General features: G+C 43.6%; 1 protein-coding gene across 1 annotated transcript in view; it reads left to right on the plus strand.

The window, feature by feature from the left end:
- The window catches only part of LOC139477277 (lysophosphatidic acid phosphatase type 6-like), a 44,124-nt gene extending 27,034 nt beyond the window's left edge, over window positions 1-17,090 (plus strand). Inside the window, exons 9-12 of the mRNA XM_071259824.1 lie at window positions 1,286-1,375; window positions 2,239-2,407; window positions 10,869-11,004; window positions 15,457-17,090. Of these exons, the coding sequence (XP_071115925.1) occupies window positions 1,286-1,375; window positions 2,239-2,407; window positions 10,869-11,004; window positions 15,457-15,524 (463 nt within the window). The 3' untranslated portion in view covers window positions 15,525-17,090. The remainder of the gene's footprint in view (window positions 1-1,285; window positions 1,376-2,238; window positions 2,408-10,868; window positions 11,005-15,456) is intronic.
- The last annotated feature ends 5,345 nt before the right edge of the window (window positions 17,091-22,435 follow it).

Genomic DNA, 22,435 nt, shown 5'->3' on the forward strand with positions numbered 1-22,435 from the left:
AGTAAGTAGCTCTGTTCCGTGGCCAGCATGAGTAAGTAGCTCCGTTCTGTGGCCAGCAGGAGTAAGTAGCTCCGTTCCGTGGCCAGCAGGAGTAAGTAGCTCCGTTCTGTGGCCAGCATGAGTAAGTAGCTCCGTTCTGTGGCCAGCAGGAGTAAGTAGCTCCGTTCTGTGGCCAGCAGGAGTAAGTAGCTCCGTTCTGTGGCCAGCACGAGTAAGTAGCTCCGTTCTGTGGCCAGCATGAGTAAGTAGCTCCGTTCTGTGGCCAGCAGGAGTAAGTAGCTCTGTTCCGTGGCCAGCATGAGTAAGTAGCTCCGTTCTGTGGCCAGCAGGAGTAAGTAGCTCCGTTCTGTGGCCAGCATGAGTAAGTAGCTCCGTTCTGTGGCCAGCATGAGTAAGTAGCTCCGTTCTGTGGCCAGCATGAGTAAGTAGCTCCGTTCTGTGGCCAGCATGAGTAAGTAGCTCCGTTCTGTGGCCAGCATGAGTAAGTAGCTCCGTTCTGTGGCCAGCAGGAGTAAGTAGCTCCGTTCTGTGGCCAGTAGAGTAAGTAGCTCTGTTCTGTGGCCAGCACGAGTTAGTAGCTCCGTTCTGTGGCCAGCAGGAGTAAGTAGCTCCGTTCTGTGGCCAGCACGAGTAAGTAGCTCCGTTCTGTGGCCAGCAGGAGTAAGTAGCTCCGTTCTGTGGCCAGCACGAGTTAGTAGCTCCGTTCTGTGGCCAGCACGAGTAAGTAGCTCCGTTCTGTGGCCAGCACGAGTAAGTAGCTCTGTTCTGTGGCCAGCACGAGTAAGTAGCTCCGTTCTGTGGCCAGCAGGAGTAAGTAGCTCCGTTCTGTGGCCAGCACGAGTTAGTAGCTCTGTTCTGTGGCCAGCACGAGTAAGTAGCTCCGTTCTGTGGCCAGCAGGAGTAAGTAGCTCCGTTCTGTGGCCAGCATGAGTTAGTAGCTCCGTTCTGTGGCCAGCACGAGTAAGTAGCTCCGTTCTGTGGCCAGTAGAGTAAGTAGCTCCGTTCTGTGGCCAGCATGAGTAAGTAGCTCCGTTCTGTGGCCAGCACGAGTAAGTAGCTCCGTTCTGTGGCCAGCAGGAGTAAGTAGCTCTGTTCTGTGGCCAGCATGAGTAAGTAGCTCCGTTCTGTGGCCAGCACGAGTAAGTAGCTCCGTTCTGTGGCCAGTAGAGTAAGTAGCTCTGTTCTGTGGCCAGCACGAGTAAGTAGCTCCGTTCTGTGGCTTGTGCACCAGTGTTCTGTGTGTTGTCTCTGTGCCACTTACATCTGCTGGTTTTCTATGTTGCAGAGCGGAGGGTGAGCTAGCTGTCCGATTGACAGCAGGTCCTGCCATGACAATGGCCATCAATGAGATGAAGGCTTTTATTCAGGGGACCAGGTAGGAGTCATACCACACCACAAACATACAGGACATGTACCATGAACACACACGACACACATTTATACCACCAACACACACAATACACATATACCACAAACATACAGGACACATACCATGAACACACACGACACTCATATACCACCATCACACACAACACACATATACCACAAACATACAGCACACATACCATGAACACACACGACACTCATATACCACCAACACACACAATACACATATACCACAAACAGATACAGGACACATACCATGAACACACACGACACACATTTACCACAAACACTCACAACACACATATACCGCAAACATACAGGACACATACCATGAACACACAAGACACACATTTATACCACCATCACACACAATACACATATACCACAAACATACAGGACACAAAAATACCATGAACACACACAACACAAATATACCACAAACACACATGACACAAATAGACCACAAACACAATGAACACACAAACACACGCAACACAAATACCGTGAACACACGACACAAATATACCACAAGCACACGCCACAAATAGACCACAAACACACTCGACACACAAATACCACAAACACACATAACACAAATACCATGAACACACCTGACACAAATATACCACAAACACACACGACACAAATATACCACAAACATACTCGACACAAATATACCACAAACAGACACAACAAAAATATACCACAAACACACATGACACAAATACACCACAAACACACTTGACACACAAATACCACAAACACGCTCGACACCCAAATACCATGAACACACACGACACAAATATACCACAGATGCACTCAGCATAACTCCCCAATTGTTTCTGTTGTCAGCCAGCGCCGAGCGTGTCTGTACTCCGTCCATGACTCCCTCATCCTGCCGCTCACTGTCATCCTGGGTGCCTATGAAGGAAGATGGCCACCCTTTGCCGCAGACATCCGTCTGGAGCTGTACGTTGACCTGAAGGGCCACCACTGGGTCCGTGCTCGGTACTGTGGGAAGGTGAGGATGTAGACACTGTTGTAGAGAGGTGTGTGATATACACACTGTGTTGTAGAGAGGTGTGTGATATAGACACTGTGTTGTAGAGAGGTGTGTGATATACACACTGTGTTGTAGAGAGGTGTGATATAGACACTGTGTTGTAGAGAGGTGTGATATAGACACTGTGTTGTAGAGATGTGTGATATAGACACTGTGTTGTAGAGAGGTGTGATATAGACACTGTGTTGTAGAGATGTGTGATATAGACACTGTGTTGTAGAGATGTGTTACATAGACACTGTGTTGTAGAGAGATGTGTGATATAGACACTGTGTTGTAGAGAGGTGTGATATAGACACTGTGTTGTAGAGATGTGTGATATAGACACTGTGTTGTAGAGAGGTGTGATATAGACACTGTGTTGTAGAGATGTGTGATATAGACACTGTGTTGTAGAGAGGTGTGATATAGACACTGTGTTGTAGAGAGATGTGTGATATAGACACTGTGTTGTAGAGAGGTGTGATATAGACACTGTGTTGTAGAGAGATGTGTGATATAGACACTGTGTTGTAGAGATGTGTGATATAGACACTGTGTTGTAGAGATGTGTGTGATATAGACACTGTGTTGTAGAGATGTGTGATATAGACACTGTGTTGTAGAGAGGTGTGATATAGACACTGTGTTGTAGAGATGTGTGATATAGACACTGTGTTGTAGAGATGTGTGTGATATAGACACTGTGTTGTAGAGATGTGTGATATAGACACTGTGTTGTAGAGATGTGTGATATAGACACTGTGTTGTAGAGAGGTGTGTTATATAGACACTGTGTTGTAGAGAGGTGTGTTATATAGACACTGTTGTAGAGAGATGTGTTATATAGGCATTGTGTTGTAGATATGTGTCATATAGGCACTGTGTTGTAGAGATGTGTGATAAAGACACTGTGTTGTAGATGTGTGTGATATAGACACTGTGTTGTAGAGAGGTGTGATATAGACACTGTGTTGAAGATGTGTGTTATATAGACACTGTGTTGTAGAGATGTGTTATATAGACACTGTGTTGTAGAGATGTGTGATAAAGACACTGTGTTGTAGAGAGGTGTGTGATATAGACACTGTTGTAGAGAGGTGTGTGATATAGACACTGTGTTGTAGAGAGGTGTGTGATATAGACACTGTGTTGTAGAGAGGTGTGTTATATAGACACTGTGTTGTAGAGAGGTGTGTTATATAGACACTGTTGTAGAGAGATGTGTTATATAGGCACTGTGTTGTAGATGTGTGTCATATAGGCACTGTGTTGTAGAGATGTGTGATAAAGACACTGTGTTGTAGATGTGTGTGATATAGACACTGTTGTAGAGAGAGGTGTGATATAGACACTGTGTTGTAGAGAGGTGTTATATAGACACTGTGTTGTAGAGAGGTGTGTGATATATACACTGTGTTGTAGAGATGTGTTATATAGACACTGTGTTGTAGAGAGGTGTGTGATATAGACACTGTGTTGTAGAGAGGTGTGTGATATAGACACTGTGTTGTAGAGAAAGGTGTGTTATATAGACACTGTGTTGTAGATGTGTGTTATATAGACACTGTGTTGTAGAGAGGTGTGATAAAGACACTGTGTTGTAGATGTGTGTGATATAGACACTGTTGTAGAAAAAGGTGTGATATAGACACTGTGTTGTAGAGAGGTGTTATATAGACACTGTGTTGTAGAGAGGTGTGTGATATAGACACTGTGTTGTAGAGATGTGTTATATAGACACTGTGTTGTAGAGAGGTGTGTGATATAGACACTGTGTTGTAGAGAGGTGTGTGATATAGACACTGTGTTGTAGAGAAAGGTGTGTTATATAGACACTGTGTTGTAGAGATGTGTGTGATATAGACACTGTGTTGTAGAGAGGTGTGTTATATAGACACTGTGTTGTAGATGTGTGTTATATAGACACTGTGTTGTAGAGAGGTGTGTGATATAGACACTGTGTTGTAGAGATGTGTGATATAGACACTGTGTTGTAGAGAGATGTGTGTGATATAGACACTGTGTTGTAGAGAGGTGTGTGATATAGACACTGTGTTGTAGAGAGGTGTGATATAGACACTGTGTTGTAGAGAGGTGTGTGATATAGACACTGTGTTGTAGAGAGGTGTGTGATATAGACACTGTGTTGTAGAGATGTGTGATATAGACACTGTGTTGTAGAGGTGTGTGATATAGACTCTGTGTTGTAGAGGTGTGTTATATAGACACTGTGTTGTAGAGAGGTGTGTTATATAGACACTGTGTTGTAGAGGTGTGTGATATAGACACTGTGTTGTAGAGAGGTGTGATATAGACACTGTGTTGTAGAGAGGTGTGTTATATAGACACTGTGTTGTAGAGAGGTGTGTTATATAGACACTGTTGTAGAGAGATGTGTTATATAGGCACTGTGTTGTAGATGTGTGTCATATAGGCACTGTGTTGTAGAGAGGTGTGTTATATAGACACTGTGTTGTAGAGAGGTGTGTTATATAGACACTGTTGTAGAGAGATGTGTTATATAGGCACTGTGTTGTAGATGTGTGTGATATAGGCACTGTGTTGTAGAGATGTGTGATAAAGACACTGTGTTGTAGATGTGTGTGATATAGACACTGTTGTAGAGAGAGGTGTGATATAGACACTGTGTTGTAGAGAGGTGTTATATAGACACTGTGTTGTAGAGAGGTGTGTGATATATACACTGTGTTGTAGAGATGTGTTATATAGACACTGTGTTGTAGAGAGGTGTGTGATATAGACACTGTGTTGTAGAGAAAGGTGTGTTATATAGACACTGTGTTGTAGAGATGTGTGTGATATAGACACTGTGTTGTAGAGAGGTGTGTTATATAGACACTGTGTTGTAGATGTGTGTTATATAGACACTGTGTTGTAGAGAGGTGTGTGATATAGACACTGTGTTGTAGAGATGTGTGATATAGACACTGTGTTGTAGAGAGATGTGTGTGATATAGACACTGTGTTGTAGAGAGGTGTGTGATATAGACACTGTGTTGTAGAGATGTGTGATATAGACACTGTGTTGTAGAGAGATGTGTGTGATATAGACACTGTGTTGTAGAGAGATGTGTGTGATATAGACACTGTGTTGTAGATGTGTGTTATATAGACACTGTGTTGTAGAGAGGTGTGTTATATAGACACTGTGTTGTAGAGAGATGTGTGTGATATATACACTGTGTTGTAGAGAGGTGTGTTATATAGACACTGTGTTGTAGACATGTGTTATATAGACACTGTGTTGTAGACATGTGTGATAAAGACACTGTGTTGTAGATGTGTGTGATATAGACACTGTTGTAGAGAGAGGTGTGATATAGACACTGTGTTGTAGAGAGGTGTGTGATATAGACACTGTGTTGTAGAGAGGTGTGTGATATAGACACTGTGTTGTAGAGATGTGTTATATAGACACTGTGTTGTAGAGAGGTGTGTGATATAGACACTATGTTGTAGAGATGTGTTATATAGACACTGTGTTGTAGAGAGGTGTGTGATATAGACACTGTGTTGTAGAGAGGTGTGTGATATAGACACTGTGTTGTAGAGAGGTGTGTTATATAGACACTGTGTTGTAGAGAGGTGTGTGATATAGACACTGTGTTGTAGAGAGGTGTGTGATATAGACACTGTGTTGTAGAGAGGTGTGTGATATAGACACTGTGTTGTAGAGAGGTGTGATATAGACACTGTGTTGAAGATGTGTGTGATATAGACACTGTGTTGTAGAGATGTGTTATATAGACACTGTGTTGTAGAGATGTGTTATAAAGACACTGTGTTGTAGAGAGGTGTGTGATATAGACACTGTTGTAGAGAGAGGTGTGATATAGACACTGTGCTGTAGAGAGGTGTGTGATATAGACACTGTGTTGTAGAGAGGTGTGTGATATAGACACTGTGTTGTAGAGAGGTGTGATATAGACACTGTGTTGTAGAGAGGTGTGTGATATAGACACTGTGTTGTAAAGAGGTGTGTGATATAGACACTGTGTTGTAGAGAGATGTGTGTGATATAGACACTGTGTTGTAGAGAGGTGTGTTATATAGACACTGTTGTAGAGAGATGTGTTATATAGGCACTGTGTTGTAGATGTGTGTCATATAGGCACTGTGTTGTAGAGATGTGTGATAAAGACACTGTGTTGTAGATGTGTGTGATATAGACAGTGTTGTAGAGAGAGGTGTGATATAGACACTGTGTTATAGAGAGGTGTTATATAGACACTGTGTTGTAGAGAGGTGTGTGATATATACACTGTGTTGTAGAGATGTGTTATATAGACACTGTGTTGTAGAGAGGTGTGTGATATAGACACTGTGTTGTAGAGAGGTGTGTGATATAGACACTGTGTTGTAGAGAAAGGTGTGTTATATAGACTCTGGGTTGTAGAGATGTGTGTGATATAGACACTGTGTTGTAGAGAGGTGTGTTATATAGACACTGTGTTGTAGATGTGTGTTATATAGACACTGTGTTGTAGAGAGGTGTGTGATATAGACACTGTGTTGTAGATATGTGTGATATAGACACTGTGTTGTAGAGAGATGTGTGTGATATAGACACTGTGTTGTAGAGAGGTGTGTTATATAGACACTTTGTTGTAGATGTGTGTTATATAGACACTGTGTTGTAGAGAGATGTGTGTGATATAGACACTGTGTTGTAGATGTGTGTTATATAGACACTGTGTTGTAGAGAGGTGTGTTATATAGACACTGTGTTGTAGAGAGATGTGTGTGATATATACACTGTGTTGTAGAGAGGTGTGTTATATAGACACTGTGTTGTAGACATGTGTTATATAGACACTGTGTTGTAGACATGTGTGATATAGCCACTGTGTTGTAGATGTGTGTGATATAGACACTGTTGTAGAGAGAGATGTGATATAGACACTGTGTTGTAGAGAGGTGTGTGATATAGACACTGTGTTGTAGAGAGGTGTGTGATATAGACACTGTGTTGTAGAGAGGTGTTATATAGACACTGTGTTGTAGAGAGGTGTGTGATATAGACACTGTGTTGTAGAGATGTGTTATATAGACACTGTGTTGTAGAGAGGTGTGTGATATAGACACTGTGTTGTAGAGAGGTGTGTGATATAGACACTGTGTTGTAGAGAAAGGTGTGTTATATAGACACTGGGTTGTAGAGATGTGTGTGATATAGACACTGTGTTGTAGAGAGATGTGTTATATAGACACTGTGTTGTATATGTGTGTTATATAGACACTGTGTTGTAGAGAGGTGTGTGATATAGACACTGTGTTGTAGAGATGTGTGATATAGACACTGTGTTGTAGAGAGGTGTGTTATATAGACACTGTGTTGTAGAGATGTGTGATATAGACACTGTGTTGTAGAGAAAGGTGTGTTATAGAGACACTCTGTTGTAGAGAGGTGTGTTATATAGACACTGTGTTGTAGAGATGTGTGATATAGACACTGTGTTGTAGAGAGATGTGTGTGATATAGACACTGTGTTGTAGAGAGGTGTCTTATATAGACACTTTGTTGTAGATGTGTGTTATATAGACACTGTGTTGTAGAGAGATGTGTGTGATATAGACACTGTGTTGTAGATGTGTGTTATATAGACACTGTGTTGTAGAGATGTGTTATATAGACACTGTGTTGTAGAGAGGTGTGTGATATAGACACTGTGTTGTAGAGAGGTGTGTGATATAGACACTGTGTTGTAGAGAAAGGTGTGTTATATAGACACTGGGTTGTAGAGATGTGTGTGATATAGACACTGTGTTGTAGAGAGGTGTGTTATATAGACACTGTGTTGTAGATGTGTGTTATATAGACACTGTGTTGTAGAGAGGTGTGTGATATAGACACTGTCTTGTAGAGATGTGTGATATAGACACTGTATTGTAGAGAGATGTGTGTTCTATAGACACTGTGTTGTAGAGAGGTGTGTGATATAGACACTGTGTTGTAGAGATGTGTGATATAGACACTGTGTTGTAGAGAGGTGTGTGATATAGACACTGTGTTGTAGAGAGGTGTGTGATATAGACACTGTGTTGTAGAGAGATTCGTGTGATATAGACACTGTGTTGTAGAGATGTGTTATATAGACACTGTGTTGTAGAGAGGTGTGTTATATAGACACTGTGTTGTAGAGAGATGTGTGTGATATATACACTGTGTTGTAGAGAGGTGTGTTATATACACACTGTGTTGTAGACATGTGTTATATAGACACTGTGTTGTAGACATGTGTGATAAAGACACTGTGTTGTAGATGTGTGTCATATAGACACTGTGGTAGAGAGAGGTGTGATATAGACACTGTGTTGTAGAGAGGTGTGTGATATAGACACTGTGTTGTAGAGAGGTGTGTGATATAGACACTGTGTTGTAGAGAGGTGTTATATAGACACTGTGTTGTAGAGAGGTGTGTGATATAGACACTGTGTTGTAGAGATGTGTTATATAGACACTGTGTTGTAGAGAGGTGTGTGATATAGACACTGTGTTGTAGAGAGGTGTGTGATATAGACACTGTGTTGTAGAGAAAGGTGTGTTATATAGACATTGGGTTGTAGAGATGTGTGTGATATAGACACTGTGTTGTAGAGAGGTGTGTGATATAGACACTGTGTTGTAGATGTGTGTTATATAGACACTGTGTTGTAGAGAGGTGTGTGATATAGACACTGTGTTGTAGAGATGTGTGATATAGACACTGTGTTGTAGAGAGGTGTGTTATATAGACACTGTGTTGTAGAGATGTGTGATATAGACACTGTGTTGTAGAGAAAGGTGTGTTATATAGACACTGTGTTGTAGAGAGGTGTGTTATATAGACACTGTGTTGTAGAGATGTGTGATATAGACACTGTGTTGTAGAGAGATGTGTGTGATATAGACACTGTGTTGTAGAGAGGTGTGTTATATAGACACTTTGTTGTAGATGTGTGTTATATAGACACTGTGTTGTAGAGAGATGTGTGTGATATAGACACTGTGTTGTAGATGTGTGTTATATAGACACTGTGTTGTAGAGAGGTGTGTTATATAGACACTTTGTTGTAGATGTGTGTTATATAGACACTGTGTTGTAGAGAGATGTGTGTGATATATACACTGTGTTGTAGAGAGGTGTATGATATAGACACAGTGTTGTAGAGATGTGTTATATAGACACTGTGTTGTAGAGATGTGTGATATAGACACTGTGTTGTAGAGATGTGTTATATAGACACTGTGTTGTAGAGAGGTGTGTGATATAGACACTGTGTTGTAGAGATGTGTGATATAGACACTGTGTTGTAGAGAGGTGTGTGATATAGACACTGTGTTGTAGAGAGGTGTGTGATATAGACACTGTGTTGTAGAGAGGTGTGTGATATAGACACTGTGTTGTAGAGATGTGTGATATAGACACTGTGTTGTAGAGGTGTGTGATATAGACTCTGTGTTGTAGAGGTGTGTTATATAGACACTGTGTTGTAGAGAGGTGTGTTATATAGACACTGTGTTGTAGAGGTGTGTGATATAGACACTGTGTTGTAGAGAGGTGTGATATAGACACTGTGTTGTAGAGAGGTGTGTTATATAGACACTGTGTTGTAGAGAGGTGTGTTATATAGACACTGTTGTAGAGAGATGTGTTATATAGGCACTGTGTTGTAGATGTGTGTCATATAGGCACTGTGTTGTAGAGAGGTGTGTTATATAGACACTGTGTTGTAGAGAGGTGTGTTATATAGACACTGTTGTAGAGAGATGTGTTATATAGGCACTGTGTTGTAGATGTGTGTGATATAGGCACTGTGTTGTAGAGATGTGTGATAAAGACACTGTGTTGTAGATGTGTGTGATATAGACACTGTTGTAGAGAGAGGTGTGATATAGACACTGTGTTGTAGAGAGGTGTTATATAGACACTGTGTTGTAGAGAGGTGTGTGATATATACACTGTGTTGTAGAGATGTGTTATATAGACACTGTGTTGTAGAGAGGTGTGTGATATAGACACTGTGTTGTAGAGAGGTGTGTGATATAGACACTGTGTTGTAGAGAGGTGTGTGATATAGACACTGTGTTGTAGAGATGTGTGATATAAACACTGTGTTGTAGAGAGGTGTGTGATATAGACACTGTGTTTTAGAGAGGTGTGTGATATAGACACTGTGTTGTAGAGAGGTGTGTGATATAAACACTGTGTTGTAGAGATGTGTGATATAGACACTGTGTTGTAGAGGTGTGTGATATAGACTCTGTGTTGTAGAGGTGTGTTATATAGACACTGTGTTGTAGAGAGGTGTGTTATATAGACACTGTGTTGTAGAGGTGTGTGATATAGACACTGTGTTGTAGAGAGATGTGACTGATGTAATTAAGGGAATTTTTCATTACTTTAGTTTTGTTATTTTTGGATCAATGTTTCAGGTGGTGAATATACGAGGGTGTGATGGGCCTTTTTGTAAATACTCCGACTTCATGAAGAGTATATCACAGTACTTGGTAGAGAAGGATGACTACAAGAGGATATGCTCATCAAACATCCTGAAAAAAATAGCTAAAGGTGAGTTGTCACACTCGTTAGGTCACTCACCCAACACTTTATGTACACTGTGTGTCATGGATACTGTCACTCACCCAACACTTCATGTACACTGTGTGTCATGGATCCTGTCACTCACCCAACACTTCATGTACACTGTGTGTCATGGATCCTGTCACTCACCCAACACTTCATGTACATTGTGTGTCATGGATCCTGTCACTCAGTCAACACTGTGTGTCATGGATCCTGTCACTCAGTCAACACTTCATGTACACTGTGTGTCATGGATCATGTCACTCACCCAACACTTCATGTACACTGTGTGTCATGGATCCTGTCACTCACCCAACACTTCATGTACATTGTGTGTCATGGATCCTGTCACTCAGTCAACACTGTGTGTCATGGATCCTGTCACTCAACCAACACTTCATGTACAGTGTGTGTCATGGATCCTGTCACTCACCCAACACTTCATGTACATTGTGTGTCATGGATCCTGTCACTCACCCAACACTTCATGTACATTGTGTGTCATGGATCCTGTCACTCACCCAACACTTCATGTACACTGTGTGTCATGGATCCTGTCACTCACCCAACACTTCATGTACACTGTGTGTCATGGATCCTGTCACTCAACCAACACTTCATGTACATTGTGTGTCATGGATCCTGTCACTCAACCAACACTTCATGTACACTGTGGGTCATGGATCCTGTCACTCACCCAACACTTCATGTACATTGTGTGTCATGGATCCTGTCACTCAACCAACACTTCATGTACACTGTGTGTCATGGATCCTGTCACTCACCCAACACTTCATGTATATTGTGTGTCATGGATCCTGTCACTCACCCAACACTTCATGTACATTGTGTGTCATGGATCCTGTCACTCACCCAACACTTCATGTACATTGTGTGTCATGGATCCTGTCACTCACCTAACACTTCATGTACACTGTGTGTCATGGATCCTGTCACTCACCCAACACTTCATGTACACTGTGTGTCATGGATCCTGTCACTCACCCAACACTTCATGTACATTGTGTGTCATGGATTCTGTCCCTGAGTGATTGTGTGTCATGGCTCCTGCCACCGAGTGATTGTGTGTCATGGATTCTGTCACTGAGTGATTGTCTGTCATGGATCCTTCCACAGAGTGATTGTGTGTTATGGCTCCTGCCACTGAGTGATTGTGCGTCATGGCTCCTGTCACTGAGTGATTGTGTGTCATGGCTCCTGCCACCGAGTGATTGTGTGTCATGGATCTTGTGACTGAGTGATTGTGTGTCATGGATTCTGTCACTGAGTGATTGTGTGTCATGGATCCTGACACTGAGTGATTGTGTGTCATGGATCCTTCCACTGAGTGATTGTGGGTCATGGCTCCTGCCACCGAGTGATTGTGTGTCATGGATCCTGTCACTGAGTGATTGTGTGTCATGGATTCTGTCACTGAGTGATTGTGTGTCATGGATTCTGTCACTGAGTGATTGTGTGTCATGGATTCTGTCACTGAGTGATTGTGTGTCATGGATCTTGTCACCGAGTGATTGTGGGTCATGGATCCTGTCACTGAGTGATTGTGTGTCATGGCTCCTGTCACTCACCCAACACTTCATGTACATTGTGTGTCATGGATCCTGTCACTCACCCAACACTTCATGTACACTGTGTGTCATGGATCCTGTCACTCACCCAACACTTCATGTACACTGTGTGTCATGGATCCTGTCACTCAACCAACACTTCATGTACATTGTGTGTCATGGATCCTGTCACTCAACCAACACTTCATGTACACTGTGGGTCATGGATCCTGTCACTCACCCAACACTTCATGTACATTGTGTGTCATGGATCCTGTCACTCAACCAACACTTCATGTACACTGTGTGTCATGGATCCTGTCACTCACCCAACACTTCATGTATATTGTGTGTCATGGATCCTGTCACTCACCCAACACTTCATGTACATTGTGTGTCATGGATCCTGTCACTCAACCAACACTTCATGTACACTGTGTGTCATGGATCCTGTCACTCACCCAACACTTCATGTACACTGTGTGTCATGGATCCTGTCACTCACCCAACACTTTATGTACATTGTGTGTCATGGATCATGTCAATCACCCAACACTTCATGTACACTGTGTGTCATGGATCCTGTCACTCACCCAACACTTCATGTACACTGTGTGTCATGGATCCTGTCACTCACCCAACACTTTATGTACATTGTGTGTCATGGATCATGTCACTCACCCAACACTGTGTGTCATGGATCCTGTCACTCACCCAACACTGTGTGTCATGGATCCTGTCACTCAACCAACACTTCATGTACATTGTGTGTCATGGATCATGTCACTCACCCAACACTTCATGTACACTGTGTGTCATGGATCCTGTCACTCAGTCAACACTGTGTGTCATGGATCCTGTCACTCACCCAACACTTCATGTACATTGTGTGTCATGGATCCTGTCACTCAATCAACACTTCATGTACACTTTGTGTCATGGATCCTGTCACTCACCCAACACTTCATGTACATTGTGTGTCATGGATCCTGTCACTCACCAACACTTCATGTACATTGTGTGTCATGGATCCTGTCACTCACCCAACACTTCATGTACATTGTGTGTCATGGATCCTGTCACTCACCAACACTTCATGTACATTGTGTGTCATGGATCCTGTCACTCACCCAACACTTCATGTACATTGTGTGTCATGGATCATGTCACTCACCCAACACTTCATGTACACTGTGTGTCATGGATCCTGTCACTCACCCAACACTTCATGTACACTGTGTGTCATGGATCCTGTCACTCACCCAACACTTCATGTACATTGTGTGTCATGGATCCTGTCACTCACCCAACACTTCATGTACACTGTGTGTCATGGATCCTGTCACTCACCCAACACTTCATGTATTTTGTGTGTCATGGATCCTGTCACTCACCCAACACTTCATGTACATTGTGTGTCATGCATCCTGTCACTCACCCAACACTTCATGTACAGTGTGTGTCATGGATCCTGTCACTCACCCAACACTTCATGTACACTGTGTGTCATGGACTGTCACTCACCCAACACTTCATGTACATTGTGTGTCATGGATCCTGTCACTCACCCAACACTTCATGTACACTGTGTGTCATGGATCCTGTCACTCACCCAACACTTCATGTACATTGTGTGTCATGGATCATGTCAATCACCCAACACTTCATGTACACTGTGTGTCATGGATCCTGTCACTCACCTAACACTTCATGTACACTGTGTGTCATGGATCCTGTCACTCACCCAACACTTCATGTACACTGTGTGTCATGGATCCTGTCACTCACCCAACACTTCATGTACATTGTGTGTCATGGATTCTGTCCCTGAGTGATTGTGTGTCATGGCTCCTGCCACCGAGTGATTGTGTGTCATGGATTCTGTCACTGAGTGATTGTCTGTCATGGATCCTTCCACAGAGTGATTGTGTGTTATGGCTCCTGCCACTGAGTGATTGTGCGTCATGGCTCCTGTCACTGAGTGATTGTGTGTCATGGCTCCTGCCACCGAGTGATTGTGTGTCATGGATCTTGTGACTGAGTGATTGTGTGTCATGGATTCTGTCACTGAGTGATTGTGTGTCATGGATCCTGACACTGAGTGATTGTGTGTCATGGATCCTTCCACTGAGTGATTGTGGGTCATGGCTCCTGCCACCGAGTGATTGTGTGTCATGGATCCTGTCACTGAGTGATTGTGTGTCATGGATTCTGTCACTGAGTGATTGTGTGTCATGGATTCTGTCACTGAGTGATTGTGTGTCATGGATTCTGTCACTGAGTGATTGTGTGTCATGGATCTTGTCACCGAGTGATTGTGGGTCATGGATCCTGTCACTGAGTGATTGTGTGTCATGGCTCCTGTCACTGAGTGATTGTGTGTCATTGATCCTGTCACTTAGTGATTGTGTGTCATGGATCCTGCCACCGAGTGATTGTGTGTAATGGATCTTGTCACTGAGTGATTGTGTGTCATGGATTCTGTCACTGAGTGATTGTGTGTCATGGACCCTGCCACCGAGTGATTGTCTGTCATGGCTCCTGCCACCTAGTGATTGTGTGTCATGGATCCTGCCACCGAGTGATTGTGTGTCATGGCTCCTGCCACCGAGTGATTGTCTGTCATGGATTCTGTCACTGAGTGATTGTCTGTCATGGATTCTGTCACTGAGTGATTGTGTGTCATGGATTCTGTCACTGAGTAATTGTGTGTCATGGCTCCTGCCACCGAGTGATTGTGTGTCATGGATTCTGTCACTGAGTGATTGTGTGTCATGGATCTTGTCACTGAGTGATTGTGTGTTATGGATCCTGTCACTGAGTGATTGTGTCTCATGGATCTTGTCACTGAGTAATTGTGTTGTTTCAGATCTGGTGATGCAGAACAACAAGGACGAGGATGATGAAGGAAGATCTGACACTCCTGCTGGGCTGTGATCACAGCCATACCAACGCTCCACACATATCCGGCTCCAGACTTCTCTGACACTCCATATATATCCGGCTCCAGACTTATCTGACACTCCATATATATCCGGCTCCAGACTTATCTGACTCTCCATATATATCCGGCTCCAGACTTATCTGACAATCCATATATATCCGGCTCCAGACTTATCTGACACTCCATATATATCCGGCTCCAGACTTATCTGACACTCCATATATATCCGGCTCCAGACTTATCTGACACTCCATATATATCCGGCTCCAGACTTATATGACACTCCATATATATCCGGCTCCAGACTTATCTGACACTCCATATATATCCAGCTCCAGACTTATCTGACACTCCATATATATCCGAAGCTCCAGTTATATTTGACGCTCCAGACTTATCCGACACTTCCTATATATCCGAAGCTCCAGTTATATTTGATGCTCCAGACTTATCTGACACTCCTCGTGATAATGAACTCTGGGGAGTTGACTGCACGGCCATCTCTGAACCAGCGCCGTCATGGCGTGTTACCGTACCCTGCTGGTGGCGCTCATGGCCGCATATCAAAACACGACTCCACTCATCTGTAAAGTCTTGGACCCCGGCCATCTGTAAAGTCTTGAACTCCGGCCATCTGTAAAGTCTTGATCTCCGGCCATCTGTAAAGTCTTGATCTCCGGCCATCTGTAAAGTCTTGATCTCCGGCCATCTGTAAAGTCTTGGACCCCGGCATTCTGTAAAGTCTTGATCTCCGGCCATCTGTAAAGTCTTGAACTCCGGCCATCTGTAAAGTCTTGATCTCCGGCCATCTGTAAAGTCTTGATCTCCGTCCATCTGTAAAGTCTTGGACCCCGGCATTCTGTAAAGTCTTGGACCCCGGCATTCTGTAAAGTCTTGATCTCCGGCCATCTGTAAAGTCTTGATCTCCGGCCATCTGTAAAGTCTTGATCTCCGGCCATCTGTAAAGTCTTGGACCCCGGCATTCTGTAAAGTCTTGATCTCCGGCCATCTGTAAAGTCTTGATCTCCGGCCATCTGTAAAGTCTTGGACCCCGGCATTCTGTAAAGTCTTGATCTCCGGCCATCTGTAAAGTCTTGGACCCCGGCATTCTGTAAAGTCTTGATCTCCGGCCATCTGTAAAGTCTTGGACCCCGGCATTCTGTAAAGTCTTGATCTCCGGCAATCTGTAAAGTCTTGATCTCCGGCCATCTGTAAAGTCTTGATCTCCGGCCATCTGTAAAGTCTTGGACCCCGGCATTCTGTAAAGTCTTGATCTCCGGCCATCTGTAAAGTCTTGATCTCCAGCCATCTGTAAAGTCTTGGACCCCGGCCATCTGTAAAGTCTTGAACTCTGGCCATTGGTGATGTCATGACCTTCCGACATCTGGAAAGCCTTGGACATCTGTAATGTTTTGTCATGCAAGGTGGATCTAAGTCAGGATTTGTTTTGTTTGTTTGTGTATTCAGATTGTATCAGGAAAGAAGTTAAGCCATAAATCAAATAAATAATGTTCCCAAAAATATGGAGGTCTAACAATATACATGTATATGATCTATGATCTGATGTTTATTGACTTCTATTTATGTAATAAAATATTTTAGAGATTGAACTTCAGCTTTGTAGCTCTCCATGACAAAGTCAGGTAAACTTATGCCATTAGCCTTTAGTCGTCCATTCATTCATCCGTCCATTTGGAGCATTGAACTAAAATCATGTCAGAATAGTATTCATAAAATATGTCCTACCTGCTACACGAAATAAAGTCTTCATTTAAAAAAAATGATACAGGGAACACCAACAGCCCATTTAAGCAAATATTCATCCTCGGCGAAAGTCTCTTCTCCTCAGAATGTTGTTGACATTATTGTTTTCAAATTTTCAGAAGGGGCATTGTGGCCCCTGTGTTCTTGCTTAAATGGGGGCTTGGGGGGCCCAGTCGTCTAAGGCGCCACGATTCGCTGTGCAGAATTGCGTCTCTTGAGCACGCCAAAAAACCCTGATTGTGGGTTTCCCAACTGACTGTTTCTAGGTTTGTCAGCACTATACCCGTGCATGTGGGTTTCCCAACTGACTATGTTTCTAGGTTTGTCAGCACTATACCCGTGCTCGTGGGTTTCCCAACTGACTATGTTTCTAGGTTTGTCAGCACTATACCAATGCTCGTGGGTTTCCCAACTGACTATGTTTCTAGGTTTGTCAGCACTATACCAATGCTCGTGGGTTTCCCAACTGACTGTTTTTAGGTTTGTCAGCACTATACCCGTGCTCGTGGGTTTCATCGAATGAGACTTCGGGCTTTCCTCCCAACTTAAGCTGACACACCGCGATATAAATGTTATACTGTTAAAAGCCCCACTTAACCAAACTCACTCACTCACTCACTCATTGCTTAAATATTTCAAGATTATTAATATTTCAAGTGCTGCCACCATCATCGGTGTCCACCTCCTATATCCTCTTCTGTCGATGTCCACCAGCGATTTGCTGTGCAGAGTTGCGTCCCTTGGGCACGCCAGAAACCTATGATTGTGGGTTCGAATCCCGGGTTCGCCCCGATTATGTTTCTAGGTTTGTCAGCACCATTCCCGTGCTCGTGGGTTTCACCGAAGTGGTAAACGTCTGAGACCTGCATCACTTCAGGCTTTCCTCCCAACTTAAGCTGACACGCCGCGATATAACTGTTATACTGTTAAAAGCGGCACTTAACCAAACTCACTCGCTCACTCACTCATTCACTCTTGCTTAAATATTTCAAGATTATTAATGTAACTACTGTCAGAAATGCACAGTACTATATATCAAGAATAATGTACATCTGGCACTCGTGATAGTCATAATCTGGAAATATACTGAGTCAAATTAAAAAATTCATATTTTTAAAAGTAATCCCATATATGATATAGAACGGACAAATGTATCAGAGAAGATTATTTTTAATCATTAATGTCCAAAGAAGGATTTTAATTAACGGTGGTAACCATAATTTGTTCCAAGCACCTACGGTATTCGGTGATAACATCAACAGTTTAAATCATAAGTCCCAAGCACGAGAATCTGATGGCACACAAGTTCAATAGCGTGTATGGCCACCATGTGCTGTGACAACTGCCACACAACGCCTCCGCATGGACCTTGTAATGCTTGTGAACACATGATTGGGAAGACGACGCCATTGTTGCTGCAAAATGGTGCCAAGATCTTGCAAATTCTGTGGTTGGTTCTGGAGAGTGCGCAGACTTCTGCCAAGAGCACCCCAGACGTGTTCGATGGGATTGAGGTCGGGAGACCTTGACGGCCAGTCCATGACGTTAACTCCCGCATTCTGAAGGAAATTCCTTGTCAAAATTGCTGTGTGGGGTCTGGCATTGTCGTGTTGGAAGATCAAACCGGGTCCATGTGCTGCCATAAAAAAGGCAGAAGTTCTGGTGCCAGTACCTGGTCGCGGTAAGCAGCAGCGTTGAGGTTGCCACGGATGACAAGAAGCCTGGAACGTGCATTGCCGCAGAAAGCACCCCACACCATGCCACTTCCGCCTCGAAATCTGTCAACTTCCTGAACACAACACTGGGCGTAACGTTCATTACGGCGCCTCCACACCCTCGCCCTACCATCAGCAAATCGAAGATTAAATCGGGATTCATTACTGAAGACTACTTGATTCCAATTCCTCTGATTCCATCGTAAGTGTCGCTGTGCCCATAATTGACGTTGACGTCTGTGTAATTGAGTCAGAATCGGCCCGCAGTATGGCCGTCGTGCTTGAAGGTGAGCAGTTCTCAGACGGATTCGAACAGTTTGCGCACTCAGTCTACCCCTAAAAAGTTCATTTCTGGTTGATGTAGCCGTCAAAAATCGGTTACGGAGGTGACGTAAGACAATCTGACGATCCTCTGCATGTGACGTCACACGTGGTCGACCTGGCCGAGGGCGATCAGCGCCGGTACCCGTTTGCTGTAGACGCGTCTGTAAATCATAAACAGTCCGTCGAGTACAACCCATCGTCCTTGCGACTTCAGCTACGGACGTTCCTGTCTGCAATATGCAGATGGCACGTTCACGTTGCACATTTGAAAGGCGTGGCATGACAAATGGCCATAAAGACTTTTGTTTTCTTGTGTTTTTCTTTTTTTGTTAAAGACTGCTAACAAGTATGGCTGAAAACACGTGCGGTATTATGGCCACGTGACCAGTTGCACGTGAAAAAACACTTTTGCCACTATAGTGCTGTGCACATGATTTTCATCGAATCACCTGCACAAAAACGTGTGTTATCTGAAGACAATACGTGGCCATTACTGTTTAAGTACACAATAAGGGCCTACAATGATTACTGGTTAAAATTTTAGGATTGTGAAGTTTTTAATTTGGTTCAGTATATGTTCGCAACACAAGTGCCTGTTGGATGATGTTAAGGGACTTAATGGTTATAACATTAGATCCCAAGGGCCAATACACTCAGCAGTATTCCAGCTATATGACGGGAAGTAAGTTATCAAGTCTCGAACTGGCAATCCGGTGATTGATATTGTGAGCAACAATCCACAATCAACCAAACCAGGGAGCCTGACCACCCGATCCAGTTGGTCGCCTCTTACGGCAGGAATGGGTTGTTTGGGAACAATCCTAACGCAGAATCCCCACAACCTTATTTATATCAGATCATTAACTCCGATATAATACATCTCTGTGTGAAGATCTCGTCACGCCTTGTTATGTAGCAGTAGAGGTTGTTGGAAGTTTATTTCTGATGATCACCAGCAACAAATGATTGAAAATGTTAAGTGCTGTTGTGGGCAGATTTTAACAGGAAGTGAGATTAGAGTTACCGCCCCTGGTTGTTGACACACGTCATGTCATTCAAAACGTTTTCTTGATGTGAGTTTCTATAAGGCTGGCTGAACCTATATACGAGCGGAAGGTCTGGGGTTCGATCCCCGCCCGCGTCATACCAAAAGACGTTAAAAGATGGTACTTGATGTTACCCTGTCTGGTGCTCGGCATTAAGGATCTGAAACAAGGACTGGCGGACTCGGAGTCAGTATACTCCTTGGGGTGTTCATTTTAGACATGGTATCTCAGTGAGCTAGCACTATAAATCGGCATCAGTCCGGACTAGTACAAGCAGCCACACACATGTGCCTGTAATAATCTTGGACGCGATGTTAAACCCCATTTCACCTCACCTCACCAAATTGATCAGTGTCAAGAAGTGTTGCCCTGGCATACCGCTCACCGCTACGTCGCCAGCGGTGTTTTCTGTAAAGCCGAACGCTCGGTAGTATAAATACCAAGAGGCCTATACCCTCTGTCGTCAATATACGAAAACCGAGTGCGTCGTGACAGAAATTCTGGTAACAACTCGGCTAGCTCAAAAACGTCGGTACGCGATACGTGCACGTGTGGCGTTTAGTCTCCCGGGGCGACGGGCCAAGAACCACAGCTGGAAAATAGACGCACGCACGCACGCACGCACGCACGCACGCAACGCACGCACTCAGGGCCCGTGACGACCCGGGGTAGAATAGGTCTTCAGGAACCCATACTTGCCGTAAGAGGCGACTATGCTTGTCGCAAGAGGCGACTAACGGGATCGTGTGGTCAGGCTTGGTTGATGCATGTCATCGATCCAAATTGCATGGATCGATGCTCATGATGTTAATCACTGGATTGTCTGGTCAAGACTCAATAATTAACAGACCGCCGTCATATAGCTGGAATATTGCTGAGTGCGGCTTTAAACAACAAACAAACAAACAAACAACTTCTGTTTTATTACCTTCAACTACCGTTTATTACATTTTTTTAAGGAGCGGCCGGGTAGTCTCCTGGTAAAAGCGTTCGCTGGTCAAGCCGAAATCCTGGTTTCGTTTCCCGACATGAGTACAATGTGAGAAGCCAATTTCTGGTGCCCCCCGCCGTGATTATCCTGGAATATTGCTAAAAGCGGCGTAAAATCATGCTCTCATTCACTAGAATATTAAAAAAAGTTATCCAGTATTGTCTGTGAACCGATAACTGTACGCAAAAGCAAAAAGCAGCATAAGTATATGTATTATATCTATCTTCCGGTACAATCGTCTTCCCCTGGAGGGGGAAACGGGTGGTCCAGTCGTCTAAGGCGCCGCGATTCGCTGTGCAGAGTTGCGTCCCTTGGGCACGCCAGAAACCTATGATTGTGGTTTCGAATACCGGTTCGCCCCGATTATGTTTCTAGGTTTGTCAGCACCATACCCGTGCTTGTGGGTTTCACCGAAGTGGTAAACGTCTGAGACCTGCATCACTTCAGGCTTTCCTCCCTCATTGAGCTGACACGCCGCGATATAACTGGAAAACTGTTAAAAGTGGCGTTAAACCCAACTCACTCACTCACCCAATGACTTCTGCACATCACACCTGTTACTTTAACCGTTGTGACAGCGTTCACGTTTTGATGTTACAGCGTTGTGAGACTACGTTGTCACAGTGTGAATATGTAGTCTCCAAGATTGGTTGTTACAGCGTTGTGAGACTACGTTGTCACAGTCTGAATATGTAGTCTCCAAGATTGGTTGTTACAGCGTTGTGAGACTACGTTGTCACAGTGTGAATATGTAGTCTCCAAGATTGGTTGCCACAACACTGAAGAACAATTGCCGTGGCATTCCTCCCACATTAAGCTGACACACCGTGATATCACTGGAATAATGTTAAAATCGGCTTTAAACCCAACTCACTCACTCACTGAACAGACAGGTATCAGTGGACGTAAGTCTGTAGACTCAAAGATGGATGGCTACAAAGTTGTGAAGAACAATTGCCATGGCATCCCGTCAGTTTAGGCATATAAATGCGTTAGTGCACAAACATATTTTTTGTTTACTGATCCATGTATCCAGCGAGGCCGAAGTCAGTCAATAAAAACAT

Source organism: Haliotis cracherodii, unplaced genomic scaffold, assembly GCF_022045235.1.
Source record: "Haliotis cracherodii isolate W230 unplaced genomic scaffold, xgHalCrac1.p SCAF_32, whole genome shotgun sequence".
Taxonomy (NCBI): Eukaryota; Metazoa; Mollusca; class Gastropoda; order Lepetellida; family Haliotidae; genus Haliotis; species Haliotis cracherodii.